Raw genomic sequence first — 22,920 nt, forward strand, 5'->3', positions numbered from 1 at the left:
ACACCAGAGTAAGCAGGAAATATCTCTTTATGTACACTACTTTTGGATTTGTGTGCCTGAGAAATAAGACAAGAATGTTAAAGACAACTGCATGATACATAACCACTTGTGCCATTTTTCTATACTTTCCTCAAAGAGGTGTGAAAAACGTCTACACCCTATTAAGTAAAATGGAAAATCAATTACCTTGCTTTTACCAGTATTAGTCGTAATACCATTTGAATGCTTCTGGTCAAGAATCTGAATACTATGATTATGTACATAAGGAAAACTAATTTCTTATTATTTTTCTTTTTGTCTTAGTATCTGTCAAAGTAGCCTGCTGTATTTCAAAAAAGAGTAGTTCAATCAGCTAAACTATAGTGATATTACTGATACATTAAAATTAAAGGTTATTAGGCAAGGGCAGTATCCAATGCGATTAAGTTATCTGTCCTTTTGCCTTACAATTGCACTCAGGCTGCTTAACTTAGGTAAGGTCAGATAAAGCACTGAAGTTCTAAAGTATTTTAAGAAAAACCTTAAATCACAGATTTTACACTGCAGTCTGTTTCTTAACATAGAATAAATCAAGTCTTCTAAATAGCTGTGAAAGTTTACCTTCCATATTCCCCTGAGAAAGGTGGAAATCAAGATGTCGATACACAATGTTGCTCTGACTTTACAAAAGCAGCACTCAGAATAAAATAGATATTCTACAGTATATGACAACAGAATAATCTCTGTTAGACAATAAACAAACTTGTGTGCACATTTAACTGACAGTTTTTAAGAGACTCCAGATACTTCATCTTGAGATAAATGGAATTTTATTTTCAGGGAGAGAGTGATTCTTCTTTATAATAAATGTATAAAAGTGCAATATCTTAATTATTTACTGCATGCAAGTCATCTTTTTCTGTTAGCATCATATAAAGTAATCTTATGTAGTAACTTATCTCTGCAAGAATACATTTGAACTTATTGTCGAATTAATACATCTCTTCAGTTGAGTGCCAGTCTGATCATTGCATGAATCACCTCATACAGGAATGTAGGAAAAAAAGTGAAATTTCAGTAACATTTTGGCAAATACAGTTCTCTATTGACAATGTGAAATGACATATTAAAATGAGTATTTTTGGACCACTTTGGACCACATTCACCTACTATATCCTTCATTTAATTGTATTGAAGGTATGGAGTTTTGTTTCCTGCAATGCATGTCTACAAGGTCAAATGGTTCTGCCCCTGACTACAGGAACATTTTATTAGCAGTTTGTCTTTAATTTAGCCAGTATAATCAATTTTGTAATTACTGTCAGAACTGAACCTGATACCTCAACCAACCTCCTCTGTATGACAAACAGGATAAAGGAAAGATGCAGAAAAATAATCAAACAAAATGGCAAGAGGGATATGTAATAAGCAAGAAGTGCTGGTCTTCAGCTTTTTTTTTTTTTGTTTCCATGCCATCAATTGTTCAGTATCAGCAGAGCAATTTACACTTAATTCAGAAGGATCAGAAAGTATTCTAGAAAGTACATACATAAAGCAGTGCTGTAAAAATATTTTCTTTGGAAGGCAGGAAGCAAGTAATCATTGTGAAAGAGGAATGTGAATGTGAATAGAGAAGGAGCACCTTGGACAAGGACACAGTAAACCTTGAATGTCACACACAGCAACATGGCATTTTAAGTATCTAAGGATAGGTATTTATTTATTTATTTGGGGGCTGAGGGAGGTGGGGATATGTGTGCGTGTACATGAATGAAAACCCAATTCTTATACTTCTCTGTCCCTAACAGCAATTATGCCCTGTTGGCTTCAGTCCGACTACAGTTGGGGTTAGTCCATATTTACCACAAGCTTGTTATTTTTAGAGGGGAGCAGAAAGGTTTTTGGTTTTGTTTTTGTTTTTTTCCTAAGGATGAAAATACAATCAAGACCTTTGAAAGTGAGACCTTTCCTAAGCCAGAATAGCTAGCAGCCCCTGAGGTGCATAAAATGAAGGTTGTGTAGTTTTATATACTACTCACTGTTCATGGAAATCTCAGGATTAGGTTCTAAAAGGAGGGGGAGTCTTGCTTCCTTTTTTTCTAATATCTAAACTTTCTGGTGCTCACACAGTTCTACCTCTTCCATTTAATCAGGTTAGCATTTCTCTCAACTGTTGATTAGCTCAAAACTGTGAAAAATAGGCTGCTAAAACAGCAAGAAGAGCACAAATGACTTTTATTTTTAATTATTATTATTTTTCCCCACCCTGCTTATTGGCTGACCAAGTGTCAGGGCTGACACAAGGGAGAGGTAAAAGTCTACACTGCTGAGACGTGAGCACTGAACAGAACTTAGAGGGTAGCTCTTTTTGGTAGCAATGAGCTATGAGACTGCCATTTCTGGGCCTTGTGAAACTTCACTGCTACTGGTACCAGATACATTCCTGAGGAGCTGGCAATTGTGTATTTTGTGGCACACAAAGTTTTCTCAATCTATAAATACTCTGGAACTGTAAGGAGTTTGGGACAGTATAGTACAACGTGGTTGTCAATCAAGTGATATGATCATAGTATGTGATCTACGTTTACATCACAACCATGCACAATTCATCACAGTTTCTACATCTATTTAACATTACCTTAAATATCACAACTTACACTTTATTTTTGTTGATGTTACCGTCACTGAGACATAAAGGTAAAACAAATCCTTCCTCATTGATCCCTCTCTCTTACATTCTGCACCAGGAAAGAAAAATCTATAGCAATTCACTGAAGCCCTTATTTAGGAAAATTATTTGGATTCCAAGAATCTTATTTGAATTGTTGTAATCACATAATAGAAAACAAATTCACTTTTGCAAGTGGCCTGAAATTCTGTTTCTTCTGTAATGTCTGTAATGAAAGTTTGAGATCCACTGACTGTTGATCAGATATAAGCCAGACTCCTGAAAAGCAACATGCACGCATCTTTCCATTATTCCTATCATGATTTAGGCAAAGAAAAATATCAGAAAAAAAAAAAAAAAAGAAAAAGAAGTCTGCTCTTACAGTAGAACTGCGATCAACCAAATGCTTAAGAAATTTGCCTACAAACTCTGAAAGTTTCTATTAACGAGATATAGATTGTTACCTCTTTTCCCCCATGCTTCTGAGTTTCCATTGTATGCAAGCCAAAAACGTTCATTAGTCATACTGTCAAGTAACTGTCTCCATTTTGTCAAACCTTAAATGTTTTGAACCATCTGGCTGTTTAGACAATGAGGAGAGAGCATGTATTACTATTTAAAAAGTAATCACAGAGTAATACATCTATCCAACATTTATCATAATAAGAAATATTTTGGGAGAACAATAAGCCCAAATAGTACTTAAGAAAAGCTAGATTTCAAGGAATTAAGATACTATAGTACAAAGTTATGGCCAAAAATACTGTACTTTTAACCAGCAACATTTTTGAGGGCCAGTAATTGTACAATATTAGTCGTCGTGTTTGTTTTGTTTGTTTGTTTGTTTTAAAAAGAAAATCTCAAACCACTATTTCTGTCTATCAAACAACAGACAATACATGCATTTAAATGACACTTTAAGAACAGCAAATATGATCTTTATTTTTAAATACTGTAAGTTTAAAAATGTATCTGACACCAACACCACCTCCCCTCCCTTCCCTCCCCCCTCCCCCAGCCAAAAAAAAAGAAAGTCAAATAAGGATTTCCTACAGCATGGTAAATGAGGAATCCAGCAACAGACTTCAGCTTAGACTGTATTTTGAGAAAAACAAAAACAAAAACAAAAACACAGCTTTACAGTAAGATTGATCTGGTTTACTTGATCTTGTATTTTTTTACACTGTCTTCAAAATCCCCCTTTATTCCTTTTTTCCCCCTGCAGCATGGCTACTGTGAAAAAGCTCAAGTGAAACTTACAGTAAAATCCCTTTAACTAGCTAAATAATGACTGGATTATTGATTACATGGAGATGTTTCTGTTTTGATTGATACAACTCAAAATGTTATGGGTAAATACAAGTCAAAAAAGAGGAAATATCAGTAACTCTTCAAAACAAAACATGGTCTTGCAAGATCTCTACTGACCTAACAAATTAGGCAGAGACAGATGGCTTCAGTGGTTTAATGCATACTAAATTTTAGAATGTATGGTTTATGTCAAAAGAGGGACTGTATTTACAGAAGTGTGAATTTCTAAATTACAGTAGTTGACTACCTACACCAGGCCATTTAACTTCCTGTGTTATGATGGTTCTCCAAAACGCACTGACTTTACTGGTCTCCTAACTAGAGGTAGGTCATTTGTAGGCCTTGTTAATATGCTGTGCACACTTCATTAATTTACTAAAGCAATAGTATGCAGGATAACCATGCACAGAGCTCCAACAACAGCAGCACGTATAATAAATTATTTGGGTAATTTAATTTTTTTTTTTTTTTCATGTGGGTTAGCATGTCTTTGTTTTCTCCTAATACTTCATTCTTTTGTGAAGAATGTGTAGCAAGGCAAGAGTTATTCGGTTGAGTAATCTGAAAGTCTTTTGCACCTTACAACCAAAGGCTGGGAGTCTAGCAACGTCTTTATATGCAGCCCTTTTCCCCCTATTTAAAGTTTTTGCAAATCATGCAGTCAAGTCTGACTGATATCCAGCATAAAAAGTCTCCTCCACGTTCAAACTTAAAAAAGTGATTCACAATCATGTGGCAGTATGATTAAAAATTACAGTTCATACACCTTGACAATCAAAAGAGTCTGAATTATAAAAAGTAAACTGCCCTTATAGCTGCATCATCCTATATATGTAAGGACAGTGCCAGTTAATTTGTGAAAAAGGCAAGTTTAAGGTTTCTGTAAAACACGTATTACAGCTTTCTTGTGCTAGCGAACATCTAGAATACACAGGTTCCCATGACGTTTTCCTTCCCTCCTCCCCCGTTTATGACATTCAAATAAATCACATAATTTTGGCAAAGTTAAAAGGGTTTCGGTCTTATTTTTGCCTTCAGCTTCATGTTAGAGGCACAAACTTCTAGACTCAAGCACTATAAGGCATAGTAGAAACCACCAATTAAAACAACAGCAACGACAACAACACAACAACAACAACGGAATATATTGCAAGTGGGAACAGCTGTGTCATTTAAAAAGGAAATGTTTCTGTAAACTGTCACACTGCAATGCTGTGTTAGGTGATTCATGTAAAGCTTGCCTTGGCATGCTGATTTTTTTTTTTTTTTCTTTTTTTTTTTTTTCAGAACATGCTCAAATGATCTAAACACTGCCACAGGTTCAACTTACCTAAAATATACCAGAAGTAGCCCAGTGGCACACACTCTTGAAAACTTTTGCAATCACAATATAACTATAAAGCATGAGTAAACTTTTGTTTTTATACAAAACGTAGAACCACATTTCCTTCTCCCACACCCAATATCCCCTAACAAAAATCAAAACAAAACAAAAAGAAGCTCCGCCAAACCATACCTTTGTTAGACACCACTGGCTTTTTTCTTTTTTTCTGGCTACAGTTTTATTTATATCGCTGACACCAGCATGGCCAATGTATCCCCAGGTTAAAAGACGGGATATTATCAACAGTGGAACTGTAAAATAAGAAGCTCTGTTGCATTTATAGCAAGACCAGGACGAATTTTGTAATGCCGTATATAAGACTAACTGTTCTGATCACCTATTTAAAATGTCAGTGTCATTTTTTATAACCTACGTCTATCTGCTTTAGCTGTATTAATTAAAATGCTTTAACACCTTATAATTCTTAACAATAGTGACTTTTTGGTTGTTGTTGTTATATTTAAAGTTTCTGGAATTTCTGAAATACTGTATAATTGATCTGATGTTCCTTTTTATTTTTTTACTTTTTTTTTTTTCAGGGAAACAGCATGTACCCACTCTTATTTATGTGCAATGGCTTCAATCATCTCTAAATTCACTTTTCTAATAAAAGTATCTTGGAAAGGTAAAAGTAATCTAATGAAAATCTGCCAAAAATAAATTAAATTTGTATTTAAGAGCTTATGTTCCAATCCTATATATAACGGCTTAAGTTCTTCTAATAAAACTGGTTTCTAAATCTGTATAAAGCCCTGACAAGCTTTAAGCAGTTTCAAATATGAATGGCCTCTGTCTGGGTGTCTCCAATTTACTTCTACTCAGGAATGTGCAAATGATTTTATACAGCACGATGCTAGTACCACTCTGTACTATAGTATTTTTTTTTGTTTTGTAAATAAAAAACAACAACAAATCCCTAGTCAGAAATAAACTGACAAAATTTACATTCTTCTCTCTTAAAAAAGTAAATAAAATAACATTATTTAAAATGTGAATTAGCTATAAGACATACAATACAATTACATAGATACATATCAATACAGCACATTCAATTTGCCAAAAATTAATGATTACAAAGCCAATATGGATGCTGCCATATATATATATAGATGTATGTACAATGATTATAGCATTCATAATTGCACTATACCTACAACCAGTTTTAAATTACAAGGTGTTTTATGAGGGAGCAAAAAACAGCAACTGTTCTTACTATTTTTGTTTTGGAGTTGGGAGGGTTAAAGATGAAAAACGTCTCATTAGTATTTATTGTTAACTTTGGTAATCAACTAATAAGCCATTCTTTTTTCCACCTCCCATATGCTGCTGTAAGGCAGCAATTTCTGTGTTAAGTGCACTCCAGTGCTACTTGGCATTGCAGATAATCAATTTAATTACATGTCTGACCTCTGAGTCTTCTGTAGCTTGCTAGCAATCATGCACCTGGTCAAAAAACACCTTTCAACTTAAGCTGCAGAATAAAGGCTCATCAACGTGTGCTGCATTTTTGTTGTTAAAAAATTGCACATTAAAATTTCAAGAATGATATTCTCACTGTTTCATTTACATTAATAAATCTTTTTCTAAAGAACATCAAGAGAGGCTATTTTGATGAAAGCCTATCAAACGTCTGTGAATCAGTTAACAAGCAACCTTATCAGGAAAGGTTCCCTGTTGTGATCTCTCATCAATAACTTCTTGTTGTACAACTGAATGTGCCTTGATATTATTACAGAAACCAATCTTATGCCATACCTGACATAAAGAGAGATTTAAACTGTCTTTACAATAGTAGACCATATGCATGTGCATGGTGCACCTTGTAGCGTATTCACTCACACTGTTGTTTTTGGCATTTGAAAATGGAACAATTTCCAAAAAAGGGAACAAGGAGCTGAAACTGTTTGTTTGGCAGTTGACTCTATCAGGTCAGTTCCCAACTGATCAGTTTGGCATTTCAATTGGTATCTTATGTTTCAAGAGTATTGATTTTATAAAAAGCCAGATTTGGCAACATTAATTTTATACAATAAAAATAATTTTTCTACCGTGGAAAAAAAATTAAAATGCTCTAACTTAAGAAAAAACACACAACTGAAGAAAGAAAAAAGAAACAAAAACACTGTCTCAGGCTGTAGCCACTGGGGAAAATGTAGTGTCTATGACATTTTTGTTTGGCATTTGTGAATAAAAGAGAGAAAAAATGGCACATGGCAATTAAAAAGAGATTCTACCATATTCCATGTATATCCTAGGTTGTGTCTTAATTATTTCATTACTGTCTTCTGTGCACCTTTCCAAAATGTGAAAATGATTAAATTTAGTATCCATACACAACTATAATTCATTTTTGAAATTCCAATATTGTAGTCCCAAAAGCGAAGACAGAACGAAAACACCCATGTCAAGAATTTAAAAATCACAGTATCAATATTTTTGATCCTTCAGAGAAAGTACATACTGTAAAATTAGAATGGACTGATGACTTAAATTCTGCTGATAGCATTTTCCTGACCAAATCACTCAACAGAAAATATTTTACCCAGGAACGTAACTGGGAAAAAAAGGCCATTGTACCTTTAAAAAGATAAGGGAGAAGGCAAAGGAGGGGGAGAGAGAGGGTCAGGGAAACAGGAAATCAGCTTGATTTTGCTTCAATAGCAAAAATCTGCTATCCTTTGTAAGTGTATGACTGAGAATTTAAAACACATTGAGTCACAAGGTTTTGCCTAAAAAATGAGGAAATGTGCTGTGAATGTACTTCAGCATCTTTTGGTTTTCCTCCATATAGTTTAAATAAAATCATAATATTAACTACAAACTCTGTGGACATTCACAGAGTCCAGGCCAACAATAAATTAGTATTATGCAAATTGTTTTCACAGATAATACAGTCCCTCTTGTGTATCTTCAATCACGCAAAGTTGGTTTTGGAGGGCCTTGTAGGCACAGTTAGACCAGGTTGTACTCCTTCAGGTTTAACTGAAGGATCGTGTCCTTGACAGCAGCAAAGACGAAGCGGATATTCTCTGTGTCTGTAGCGCATGTGAAGTGGGAGTAGATAATTTTGTCACTGTCTGGATTCAGGTCTACGAACATCTTCAGGATGAACTCTCGTGCTGCTTGTGCATCCCGCTGTGGTCCTTTTAATAAGGAAGAGAAAATTAGTTTTCTTACAGTCAATTCAATATTTGAACTTCTTTAACAGTGATCTATTTGGAGCATAATATGGAAGCAAGGCTCAGTCTATGATCTTCACGTAAGAGGAGAATGGAAACCTTTTACAAATAAATACTATCATATGCTGCCTACTTTCCCCTGTGAAGGAACTGTTAAAAATAAAGAGCGAAAATTCATTGCATCAGAGCTATCACATCCGAGTTTTATTTTTCCTGTGGATCATCTTTCTTTCTTGAGATGACTGTTAAAATGGAAAGATGAAATGGGTGGTTTATAACCACACAGAATGAGTAAAAGAAAGATGAAATCCCTAAAATAAATCCTTACAAATCCTAACAGCATTAGCAAGTTTCAGTATACACCTACTATTTTAAATTATACTTAAGTTCTTTCAGCACTGCAAAATTTATTTGTTGTATGACAATTTTAACAGATAACATACTGAAGTTGTATCCTAAACTGGCATGACATTGTCATCAACAGAACCTCATTTACATTAGAGATAATAAAATACATGTGCTCTCCAGCTGAAGCTGTTCAACAGCAAAAAGTTCATGTTCTAACAAGTCAACTGCTATCTAAATTATAAGAACAATCCTAAATTAAATCCTAAATTGTAATTCTGAGAAGGATGCAGACTCTACGCAACCAAACCCCATGTTTAGTTTTACACAGGACAGAAGGTAAAATAGCAACTTCCAGAGTAGCACAGTGAAGATTCGTTCACATTCACAGCCCAAAAAGCAGAGCAGGAGCAAGAATGACAGCTGTTGTTCTCCTGTGCTGCAATTCTATTCCACTATTCCAATACAATTTTCATAGGGCATTACTTCCTCGCTCCCCTGTTTCTGGAATGCAGGTTTTCTATGAACGTGCATGTTTTCTGTGCTGTCTCCTCCTCTTATTCTTCCCATTAGTCCTGGTCTCGTTACATGGCAATATAAATACCTGCGTTCTGCTGTTACATATAACTCTGTCCTTCAATAGTTATGAAATCTTTACTTTAGGGAGTTAACAAGTACATATGTATTTTTCAATAACTGGATAATAACATTTATTTTTAATACTTCAAGCTTACTACTGCAAATGTTTCTGATGTGAGTAACTTTATAAAAATTAGGTAGCAAAAGCATGGAAGAGAATTCACATGCTTTCCAGCATCTACCAGCTGCAAATCCTTATATCCAGCTGAATACATGGATATATGCACACGAACATATGTATTCATTCATAAACATATACAGACTACACATTTTCTAGGACCTAGGCATGTATACAGATTTGTAAGCTCTCTAAGACAGGGCGGAGGACTTCTCAACATTTTTACAGTTTCTACACAATTGGATTCTAGTTTGGTCACCCAGACTCAAAAGAAACAGCAGCAACTATTCACACTACAAATATAGCAAATTTATTAAGAAACTCCTAGAATTTCGAAGATAACAATTTCTTCAAAATAGACCATTTATAGTTCTAATCAACTTCCTGTAATTTTGTTAATGCAGTTTTACAGGAGCTAGACACTGTCTGTCTCTCAAAATCTTCTGAACTATTCAAAGCCTTTATCCATTTGCTAACCTGATGACACCTGTGCTGATGATATAATGTAATTTAAAATTTTCACTTTACTACAGTTCAAGCACGGAAAATTGAGGATTAAAAAAAAAAAATTACTGCCTCAGGACCTTAGAAAGAAACAGGATGTTAGATTTATACTGCTAAGTGGTTATGATCTCAATAACATGGAGACTTTGGAAGTAATTGCCATATAAATCAGTAGTTTTCTTGTCTGCTACAGTCTCTCTGCATGATATACTCAAGACTATGAGTGTACAACACTATGCAAGAAGTACTGCATTAATGTTTCTCATTCTTTGCTCCCAAATACGTCCCTTTTTGTCTGTTTCACCTCTTCATTCCTGTCTGTAAGTCAAGCCTACTAGTACTAGCTGTGAAAGGATGACTTTGTGTGATATACTGACACTTGAGCATGTCTCAGTCCTCGCTTCAATGCTTCCCGTACCATGCAACAGAACCACTTAATTTAAAACAGTTCAATTCACCGTCCTGGCTTTCATTTCTCATCTCTACGCTACTTTCACCACTCTGCTGAAAACAAGAAAACAGAAGGGAGAAGTGATCCAACTGAAAAATATCTAATTCTAATCCCTTCCTCAAACTTGCCCACCTCTCACATTCAGTGTACTGGGACAGTGGAGGACACCACGCTGTGACCTGTGCAAGCCTTTGACTGTAACTCTACCTTGCCACCAGAAGAAATCAGATCAAACCATAACCTTGTCCAGCAAGATCTGCAGAATTAAGAGATAAAGACACTTCAAGACTTCCAGGTCTGCACTCCAACAGTTCCACCTTTATGAACAGCTCTTCATAAACGTTTTTTTTCCATCACCCACAGAAAAAGGCAGGAGAAATAGGGTTCCTCTGAACTGAGTGGTTGAGTTTTGTCTGTGTTTTCTGGACACATATCTAACACAGATGTTATCTCTTTTTAAGTGGTGATAACAGAATGGCCTGTAGAGTCTTCTTATGTTCCAGGATGTCATCTAGGGAACTTATAACTATGAAATAAAATTGCAACAACTAGAATATTTTCTATTTAACTGCTAGTTCTCTTCTGCACTATGAAACTAAACTCACTTGTGAACAATGCAATCTGATCCTGCAGGCTAGGCTGTTCACTGTGAACAGATAACTTTCCCTGAAACAGGAAAACAAAGCTGTAAATTTTTCCTATTATTACTCTCCAACTTTTAACATGAGAGATAATCTTTTCTTCAGCTTTCAAAACTGCTGTTCACTCCCTGATGGGAAAAAAGATATTTTTTATTTATTTATTTTTACCAAAGAGGAGCATTTAGTTTTCAGTCCTCTTATCATGTGAATTTGATTTTCTTTGTTTTGAAGGCCTCCACTCAGTTAACTTAGCTGTCTATCTCAAGAGAACTCTCTGAAAGTTTTATTTCTCTGCTGTATTATGATTTATTTATGATCTATGTATTTTTTCTGAGAAAGCAAATTAGAACTGTTAGAACAATTAGAACACATTAGAACACTTTTACATAAGTGATGTAAAATTAGTATAAAAAAAAGTGTGGTTTTTTTAAAGGTACAGTAAAGGGTTATGAAGAGTGATAATAGTTTCTAGTTTCTGGTAACTAGTGCCACCTGAGAGCTTGTAACACTGCTTTAAGCAAAACCAAACTTCAAAAAGAGAGTATGCTAGACAATATATAAAAATGAGAAATGCATTTTCACTTATTTTTATACTTCAGCTTCAGCTTTTATACTTCAGTTCCAATGCTCACTCCAACGTATGAAAACAAGAAGAATTTTGTCCATTGCTGATGTTGATAATACTCACCTTAACATTAACCATTTCCCATGAAATGTACTGCCATCCTACCCACAATTAATAGCAATACAAAATTAAATCCTAGCAATCTAAACAATCCCACAAGACTTCAATTACATTTTTAAAAATTCCATGATTAAAAACTTGATAGCACTCGTTTGTTGTTGTTTTTTTTTTTTATTTGTTTGTTTGTTTTGATAAGGAGGAAAATATCTCAATGGATCTATCTGTCTACAGTTTGGACAAGATTTTACATTTTGTCAGTATAAACACAGCATGAGCTCTGATGTCATTATACTTACCATCATACTCTGGAAAATAATCAACTAGATGGGAGTACATAATTTTCTCCTCTAAGAGATCTTTTTTGTTTAAGAACAGAATAACTGAAGAGTTTTGGAACCATGGATATGTGATAATTGTCCGAAAGAGCGCTTTGCTTTCTTCCATTCGATTCTGGAATAAAAAAGAGAGAGGAATTTAAGTGGTTGAGAAAATAATAAAACCAAAAACAACAATTTGAAATCAACTCATGCCATCTCATTTTAGTTGGTAACAGATCCATTTTACGCTTTGCACCTTCCTAACAAAACGGATGGTTTAAGTGATTCAGCTACAACTGACAAGTAAGCAGGTAATTAAATATCCAGGCATTTTGCAGGTAATTAAATATCCAGGCATTTTCCTTTTGCAAAGTCAACTCCCCCCAGGCATAAGTATTCTTTAAAACATAGGTCATGAACATGAATGCCAGAACAGATACGGATGTAAAGTCTGAATATGCATAGTTATGACCAGCTAATGAACTTTTGGGTATTGAAATGCATGGATTCATATGGAAGGGACAAGTATACCAAAACAAGATATGTTAACAAATTCAAGGTTTACAAGCATTACTTATTTTACAAGACATTTCTAAACTCCAAATGCAGAGACATTTAATTTGTAGAAAGACCAGCTTTAATACACTTGCTAGTAAATTTGGTACCTGAGAACACTTCCTGTATGTCAAAGGCTTATAATAAAACCTTAATGTGAATTGGTGAATTTGTTTCTAACATCATTGGGTTAGCCTTTATTTTGTTGCCTAACTGTTCCTTAACTGCACTTTTTGTTATAGCTGAAATGTAAGCAAAGCCTACATTTCTATTTGTAATGATTTTCTGACATGGTAAAATTAATTATGATTTGATATAATTTTGAAAAGGTTAGGCTGACATCATGTGGCTGATGTCAGAGTCAGAACAAAGTGAGTTCAAAACCCGGAATTAACTTCCTCTTTTTTATTACTATTATTTAATGGAGCTGCCCTCTCAAAAGAACAATTTCACCACCAACAGGAAGGCTGTGAATCCTGCAGATTCTGCTTTTGTTCAGCCAGGGAACAATCTGTGAGAAAATTCAGACAGTTCTTAAAATTTTACAGCATGCCGGAGTGATGGATGAAAATGGATAGTGAAATGTATAGCTTGAATAGTTAATACAGAGGAGTGAAATCTTTGCTTTCTTCCAGTCAGGTCTTATGAGTCACACTGATTTCAACCATGCCAGGATTTCATTCAGAGAGAAGAAAAACTGAAATAACAATGGAGCTGAGCATAAAACCTAAATCTTCTCCATATTCTGTATGGATTTCTTGTCTACACAAAACCTTATAGAGAGGTAATGGGAACACCACAGCATTGGTTTTCACTTTCATAGCCTTATGAAAAATGTAAGACAACATAAACTTTAAACTACTGTTTCAATTCTACATATTTACCTGAACTCATCAGCACTTACTATCTTCTAATGTGACATTCAGATAGTGAAAAGGCTTCATCACTTGATTAGCAGTGTTATTTCACAATAAATTTATCAGCTATTGATAACTGATAAAAGAAAAGTGCATAGAAAACACAAAGAAATTGTTTTTCTAGAGTAATCGTTCCCCCTCTTCAAAAAACAAACCTTCAAGTGTACTGCAGCATTTCAAACTGTAATTTTGATTTTTTTTCCATATACATAGTACAGAATTGCAAAGATAAAATAAATGAGCTTGGATAAACTCATGACACTTCTCCCAGGAGAGCTAAGAAAACTGTGTTTTGCATAAATGGTTATGAGACACAGCATATTTTCATTTTCTGTTTGAAAGGGATGCCAAACAATATGAAATAGAAAAGGCACGCAGACTAAAGTACAATGATATCATGCCTGAAACAATTTCTGGCATCTAATCAGCTACATTAACTCTGTAAGTGTTCTCTATCATGAAGATACCAGAGGACAGGCACAATAAAGAACAAAATACTGTCTTCAGTGTCAAGACTATGTGCTTATTTGTTTATTAAGTATGAATCCTTTATAATATGAATTCCACATACTCTTTTTTTTTTTTTTTCTATTACAAATTTATAAATATGTCTAAAGTACCTTTGGACTTGATTTGAGGCATCTTATTTAAACCTCTTACTAATTTAGTAAAGATACCACCCAACAAACAGATCAGAGATGAAGCAGGCTTCCATGATTTCAAAGAGAGTTCCATTAACTTAAAACCAATCTAGAATGCCAAAGAAGGAGACTTCCTACTATGAAGGCAGTATAGAAGTGATGCCAAATAATAAAAATAATAAATGTAATGAATGTTTATATTAAAGGAAATAATTACAGCCTTGAGAAATCATTTACAGAAGTGGTCTGTAGAGTAGTCTAGCAAAATGGAAAGGCTGAGCTGCTTCAGAAAAATACATAGTTCAGGATGGCAGTAACTGAAATCAGTATAATACTACCAGATTATCCCAGCCTTCTTCACTTCACTGTATTCATTAATACAATCACAAGCTTCAATTCTAAAGAAGCTGCTTGCCTCCAAAATTCATCCAGTTAACTGCATTTCCAGGAAGAGCCATGCTCTTCCTGAATCTATCTATTCTATGAATCTATTACTGAATCTGAGGGAGTACACTTCAAACAGCAGATTGTTGCCCTTGCTGATTTTGCATTATATTAGCCAGTCCAAAACAAAATCAACAGGAAGTCAGAGAATTTTGGGAATGAAAAATGATAAAAAATGCAAACTGCATTGAAAGAGCCCACTGGAGTAGAATGAATTCTTATGGTACAAGGACCTTGCCCTGCACAGTGGCACCAGTTGAGGATATTGGGAAGGTGAGACCATCGAGTCTTGCATACTAACAGGTATCTATGAGGAATAGTAACTTACAGATATTATCTCAGAGTGTACATCATTACAGAACAGACTTGATAGCATCTTGAATGAAGCATAAAGCAGCTATTAAGATATCAGGAAGGTTACAGAAACATTTTCTAAAGAGTTAGTGATAAACTGCCCAAATCAGTTAGTAATTACATTGTAATTACAAATCGGTCAAGAAAAAGATCACTCTTCTTGAGTTCGGTCAAGAAAAAGATCACTCTTCTTGAGTTCTGATATTGACAGGTTCATGAATTTCCTTGATCCTTCCCAAGGAAAATATCACTCAATGTTATGATCTACCCTACAACAGGGTGGGGGGAACGACACTTTGGCTATCACTAGTTATCTTCTCTGACTGTAAGTCTCATTGCAATGTTCTACAGTCATCTATACCCCCACAAAAGACACATAATAAGACAGTACCACTAGAACATCAAGAGGACAGATCTGTAAATGCAGATTTCACATCTTTCACATAGTTAGTAAGAGTATCTTGTAAAGCTTCATAAATATGTTAGTTAAGAAAATTTCATTTTAGTTCATGACATTCATAACTTTATGAATAAGATACTAAATAAGTGCTGAAGTCAATATTATTTTACTGGAGGGAATGCTATATCTTAGATGGAATAATGTCATGAAGGAATTGTCCATGAGCTTGTCTGTTTTCTCTAATTGTTGTATAAATTGGTGTAGTACAATTATTGTCTTCTACAGCTCTTGCTTATTTTAGCATTTGAAATGTCCATGGGGATCCTCTGAGTGAAAAATGTCAGGTATATCTGACAGCATTGTAAACTACGTAGCAGTAATTGCAGTGGTGTTCCATTAACATAATAACTTAGACATCTAAAGATCAAACCAAGAATTTGTTTTTTCAAAAAATACATAAATGAATGATGTCAACTCTGTTCTTTTTTAATGTTGCTGTTTCTTTTTCTTTTTTTTTTTACCTTTATTAACCATACACCTACTAAAAATATTGTGGTTGAGAACTCAAAGGGACTCAGACAGAAGAGGGGAAAAAAGCCAGTACCATATGTCCTAAATTTATACTCACTTAAATAAAAAACAAACAAACAAAAAACCACTACTCTTTTCTCTGTCTTCTTGGTGCCACAAACTGAACTCACAGGATGGACATTATTATCAAGGTGGGATAAAACAAAGTATTTAAACACTGTAAAAACCTGATATGTCTTCTCTGAAGAAAAGAAGGGCACTCGTATGTTGACCTTATGTCTTCTGTTGACGTGTAGGTGTAACGAATAAAACGTAAGGAGTCTAACTCTTCTGTTCCCTCCCAGTAACTCCCCTATTCAGGTGAGTTGTCTTCCCAAAACTGAGCCCTTTCTTAGAAACTAAATAACAATGCTTACTAGTTGCCTGAATTATGGGAAAATCTCACTGGCTTTTCTCTGTACAGAGGCTTTTTCTCTGTCCGTAAGAGGAAGGTAGAGAGAATCTCATTAAATGCATGTTAAATTCTCCACACTTTTCAAAAACTGTCCCAACTCCCAGCACTGTAAACTTGAGATTAATACCTATCATTATGAAAAAATGATTGTCCTTTTCCTTCATTTGAATACTGTACCAAATATTGAATTAAACCATTAGCAGTTTCATAGTTTCTGATTTAACAGAGGAGAGTCAGGAAGTTTCAAAGAAAGCAAATGGACAACAAAAAAACCAAACCACACAGAGACGAAATATTATAGCTTAAAGATTAATGGGAAGTGATGGACTTTCTAGGAAAATATTGTATTTGGAAATTAAGGATTACTTTTGTTAAATATTCCACTGAACAACTCAGCATAGTTAAAATCAATAGCAAGTGCAGTCAATATTTGTGGGGGTAGCTGAACAATATCCAACACAAGCCCTGAAGGCAAAAATTATGAGAAGAATTTTGTTCTTACATTATTAACATGTAAATAACATGGATTCAGCAAAGCCACTCCTTTGCTTAACATTAGGCATAAGATCATGATGGCACACGCTGTTAGGAAAGTGTCTAAAGGAAAATACCATTATACACTCTTCTACTTCTGTCATATGCTCTTTCCCTTCTGAGAATCTATTCCCAAGAGGGAACCTCCTATATTCTCTGTGTTAAGACAGTGGGACACATATTTGGAGAAGAATTTTGCCTTTGTTTCACCAGAATCTACTCATCATAAAATTAGTAATGGCAACCTACAACAGTTCAGAATCAAATTCTTCAGGTAACAATACTACTGATCCTACTCAATACACATTCTGAGTCCGGCTACATGGGTGGTATCAGAGTAAGGTCTACATCTATAAACAGTGCAGTTAAGATGACAGAAGTTATCACTGTAAGCTAGGAGGACACAGAGACCACGACTAAGTACATACACACTGGCAGGGATGCTGCTGCTTTGCTGATACCAGTAAGAACCATGCAACACGAATGAGTAACAGACACATACTTAATCTGTTTAAATGCAAAGAGCTGCAACTGGTCACTGTGACTCTCACACATCTTCTAAATGAAACAGCTCCGAAATGGGAGCAGAGTGTTAACCCTGAAATGTTGGCTGGAAAGCAAATTCAGAGCTCACATACTGTAGCTTTTTATTTATGCAGGCAACTGGCAACACAGGAGCAGGTCAGTCATTGTGTTGTCTCAAGCACTCTTGAAAACCTCTGCAGATAGAGACTTCAACACCTCTCTGCTTTCTTCTCCCCACTGACAAGACATTCAAAGTAAAAGTGTTTCCTAATAAACAACCTGAACCTCCCAACCAACAATTTGTGTCCTTTGCTTTCTGCTATATTGTCTACCTAGAAGAGCTTGGCTCCAAGGAACACTTGCAACTCTTCAAATATTTGCTGGCAAGTATCAGCCTCCTCTTCACCAGACTAAATGTGTTAAGGTCACTTCTCCAGTCTTCATAGGACATGGGCCCTGGACCGTTCATAGCTTTCCCAAGAGTTGATGTGATCACGAAATTGCATTTGTAAATCCTTTGCAGTGATTCCACATGGAAATGGAAGGGAATTGTATTAAGGATGTTGAATAGACATTTTGCTATTTTATCACTCAGATGTGTACCCCATAGATGTTTTGCAGTAAGTGAAAGACAGCCTAGAGATTTTTAAATAGATTTTATCTGCTTGAGCAGATAAAGCAAAATAGGCCCTTAATATACCTTAACAGGCTGAACATCCTAACACAGCTTTACTATCTTATTTTAGAATGATTCAAGAATTAATCCCAAATCATTTTTTGACTCATCAGTCTCTGCTTAGCCTTCTGCAGTCTTTCATCCCTTTGTTTATTCAATGTCTAGGAGCAAATTAACTTTTACAGACTTCATGGCAGATAACACTATTTCTGTTACACAAGTCATTTCTCCAACAATACTGCTGATCATTCCTTAAAATTTCTCCCAATTTTCTGTTGCTAATAATAGCTTGTACCATCGCATGCTCAACATTTCCTTCATTAAACATATGCAACATTACTATCATATTATTTTAAATCAGTTTAACTAAAGAATGTTTGACAACACAAAATTGTTGCATTACTCACTGTTTCTGCAAAACACTCATCATTAACAAAATACACTTTTTCTTACATAAGAAACAGTTTCATGACACAGTATTTGTGGAAAAAAGGATGGGACTACGAGGAATATAGAAAAAGGCCAGCACTGAGGATCTGACCTTCTATTAGATGCACCCCATAAAGGAAGCCCTGCCAAACCAAGCTGGACAGTGCAAATTTTGAAAAGAGGGCAGGAGCAGTATTTAATAGTTTGATCAAACACTAGGTCTGACTTCATAAGCCTGCTCTACCTCACCAAGTGGCTTCCAGCAAAATTGTACTTCAGTTTCAATGTAAAAGGCTACAGAAAGAAACTTGCCAATAACTAATGCACAGAAGTGTGCAGCTGGAGCCGATGCAAGTGTTTCTCAGCAGCTGACAGCCGTTCTCAGCAGTGGTGACAACCTTCAGAGCAACAGCTCTGACATGAGCAACCACTCACTGTGGCCTCACTGGCTTTGCAAGTACCTGGCACAAGGAACATGAGCAGCACCATCACTATTTTAACCATTCCCCAAGATGTGCTGGTCCAGGCAACCTCCCTGTTGTTCTTTTGTCTGTGTTCTTTACCTGCATGCAACTGAACAGAGGCATACTGACATTGTCAGCTGTTAACTTCACTTTCCTTGTTATGATAAACAGATGTCAGCACGAAATTCTCCCATCACTCTCCACACAAACTGACACAATCATCAATCCAATGTAATAGAACCATCACAAAACACAGAAGAAAAAGTAAAGAAGACAGACTCAACAAGTGAAGAGAAATTTGTTAACTATAAACAGATTGTATAATCTTGGACAAAATTACTCCATTTCCTTATTAGATGCCAAGATAGAAAGCTGCACTTACTCATTAATCATAGGAATGTCCACTTTTATGACTAGAAACTTCTCTTTATAAAATCTAAGTAAAACAAAATTTTTCTACCACGTACCTCTTCCTATATAAAAGGTCTTATACTAATAAATTATTGTATGACAATGAAACATTGACACAAATATAAGGAGACATACATACCGTTTTCTCACATTTTTATCAAAATGCAATTTCTGACATTTGCTCATTTTTAAATAGATAAAAAAATATACTTGCTTCCACATAGTTTTTTAATCCCCTTTTTCAGTTTTTGTGTTAAAATTACTCATTTCTAGTTTGGAATTACTTATTAAAAATTCTTAGTTACTTATTGCTCTGGAAAAATATGCAATTAGTTCTGCAATTATGAAATTGGTATAATTTATAAACACTTGGTTCTAACAAGTCACATCCTTGAAAAAACACCTGAAGAGGGCTAAAATAACATTTAGAAGCCATACCCGCTGATACCCAGTGAAGAGAAACCAGCACTTCCCAGACAACAAAAACAGTGCTTTGGCAGAAGACAATGTACTACATTAATCTAAAACAATACAGAAACAGTAGTGGAATTACACTCAAAAATGTCTTTATAATTGTCTAGAGTGGCATCTAGTGGGCATACTGTAAGTTACATACTGAGCAAAAAATGCTCTTATCACAAGTTTTCTTAAAAACTTGAGTAATTTAAGTAGCATCTGCTAACAATGCTAGGAATTCAGAAATCTTGAGGGACAGAATTTCATTGAATTGATGAGTGATAAGGTGGTGAGGCATACAAGCATTTTTAAATTAACAGCTTGCACTGTACAGACAACTGTTTATGCTAACAAGGAATGTTTATTCTAGTGATAGGGCATTCAGAGATGGTAACTGCAGAAGAGGAGATACTAACACATGAAAGCATCAGAAAAAAATAAAAAACAACTCAAAGATCACAGTATTTCAGAAGTTGTTCAGTATCATCGTAATGTGTATTACTTTACCTGTGTGTTGTTTTTTTTTTTTGGGGGGGGGGAAAGTCTGTGTTAGTTTGCCATATCTCGCTTCTCCCAATATGGCTTTCAGCATTTATTTAAGCAGAACTGCCTGGCAGCACAGAGACCCTACAGTGTATTTCTTGGCTAAAAATTTAATAGGGCTACTACTTTAAAATTGGGAAATAACAGGAAATCAGGAAGTGGGAGGTCAGCAGTCTTCAGCTATGTAAAAAAGTAAATACAGTATCAAAAATGGAAGGACTTCTGTTTTTTGCCACCAGTGAAGCATAATCTTCAAGTTACACTGCTACAGCTGACTACAAGACAAAGGACTACACTGGCCGTACAAATATTTTCAGGAATAACACAGTAAGTGAATACTTCAAACACAGAGCTCACGAATAATTCCTCTATTTGATTTGCTTGCCCTGACTCTTTCTGCAAACCAGCCTGAGGAAAACAAGCTGCTGATAGAAGACTGGGAAGACGACTGCATAGCTAAGAACTGTACTTGTAAATCACCTGGGAGAAGAACTCTAACTGCTCCATCAACTTGAAATTGCAGCATTGCCCTCGGAAATATATTGCAATTTCATGCACCCTGCAGAGGGACAGATGAATCAAACGACAGGTAAAATCCATCAAAATCAGCCTGTTCAAAAACCACCAAATCACAGAAATACTGTCAAAATAAAATTGGTCCAAAAAGTGGCCAAAAACGTTAGTCCAAACATTGTCGTCAACATATTTTAAATGAAAAAAAAAAGGATGTTAAATTGATTTTGATGAAATGAATGTGGGTATAATCAGTTTTTCATGAATATCCACATACTTTTGAGAAAAATGGGTGAAAATCTTTTAAAATAAAGTTGTCATTGAAAAAGCTCCTTTTCTGGTCAGTTTTTATGCTGGTTATTGAACAAAAGAAATCACAACCTTCTTTGCCAGCAATTGCTGCCAATAGCAACATTTACCAGCAGCATTTCTGGCAAACCTGCAAATGGGTTCATGTTCAACGTCCCATTTCCATTATGATCTACCACTTTAACAAAGACAAACAGGCTCTGGCCCTTCCATATGCAAATGTTCAATACTAACACTTCACATTCAAAGTGTTCTCTAACCAAAACCCAAAAAGATAACACATATGCATGTGTGAGAACATGTATGAACAAATACAATACGTACAACAAAATAGTTTTGGCACAGAAGATTAATGTGTTGTTTTCTCTAGTTTCCAAATAAACAACGAGTTCTGGAGATCTTAACTACCATGGAAGTAATACTGTTAAATAATTTTGAAGATCATTTGAGGATTTTAATTCTATCTCTCTGTCCTATACCCAATTGTTCTGGATTGCTGAATGTTGAAAAAACAGACAACTGAAGTATTATGTTTATTCATGGTGCAGAAAAAAAGAAGTGCTCTGATCTCAATATTGTTTTCTTTCAGACTTCGTGCTAAGCCATGTAGGACTAGCTTGTGAATAAGGAACACAAAGTGCTGGAAGAAAAGTGGAAACATGCCCAGATGTGAACCGCAAGATAGTTCTGATGTAAAAATGAAACATGTTCTTTAGATAATTATCTCCATAAAGAGTGAAAGTATTCCAAACTCTGTGTCCTCGTGCCATTCTTATTTTTGGTCCCTATTGAAAGACAGTGTGACTGGCACATTGTACCTATTTGTCATCCATTAACAGAGCACACTGATGAACACTATGGAAGTTCCATCTACAGGCTTTGGATACTCCTCTATTTTACGTATTTATTTTGTCCAGAATCAAAACATGAGCAAGTATGTCTGCATCTACATACTGGTATACATACATGGATGAATTCACACTAAAAATATCTATCCTAGGTTTCAGATTTGCATGTAGTTTTAATATGTTAGACCTTAACTGGAATGTTTTTGTAACAAACCAACAATCACCACTGATCCATTCTACTTAAGATTCTACTTTGTACGATCTAAGAATAACAAGATTTTTCACCAACCCAAACAACTGACATCCTTGCACAGTGCTTTCTTTCAGTACTTACAGCACAGAAAACCTCTGTTCCTTAGGTTTCCATTTGTACTTGCAGCAGAGGTACAGAAGCTCTATTTTCTAAACACCCTGTTCTGCCTTCATATAAGTGATACTCCTGATAAAGTTGCAGAACAGTTCTTTAATGTAAATTAAGCACTATGAAGGTAACCACATTAATTCATTTATCCAATGCAACATAAAAAGGTTTAAGGGTTTTGAAGAAGTTGTGGGAAAACCTTACATCATGACTGCAAAGACACTCTCCAAAGAAAGAAAAAAAAATTCTAAGCTCAGAGTCACAGAACATGTATCTTGGAAAGGACCTGTGGAAGTCACCTAGCCCAAGTCCTCGCTCTCTGCAGGACTGACTT

At 35.2% G+C, this 22,920-nt stretch overlaps 1 protein-coding gene across 1 annotated transcript in view; it reads right to left on the bottom strand.

The window, feature by feature from the left end:
• Window positions 1-3,731: 3,731 nt before the first annotated feature.
• The window catches only part of LOC101794123 (guanine nucleotide-binding protein G(q) subunit alpha), a 131,369-nt gene continuing 112,180 nt past the window's right edge, over window positions 3,732-22,920 (bottom strand). The window contains exons 6-7 of the mRNA XM_038170218.2: window positions 12,201-12,354; window positions 3,732-8,485 (exon numbers count right to left, since the gene is read on the bottom strand). Coding sequence (XP_038026146.1) covers window positions 8,295-8,485; window positions 12,201-12,354 — 345 coding nt within the window. The 3' untranslated portion in view covers window positions 3,732-8,294. The remainder of the gene's footprint in view (window positions 8,486-12,200; window positions 12,355-22,920) is intronic.

Source organism: Anas platyrhynchos, chromosome Z, assembly GCF_047663525.1.
Source record: "Anas platyrhynchos isolate ZD024472 breed Pekin duck chromosome Z, IASCAAS_PekinDuck_T2T, whole genome shotgun sequence".
NCBI lineage: Eukaryota > Metazoa > Chordata > Aves > Anseriformes > Anatidae > Anas > Anas platyrhynchos.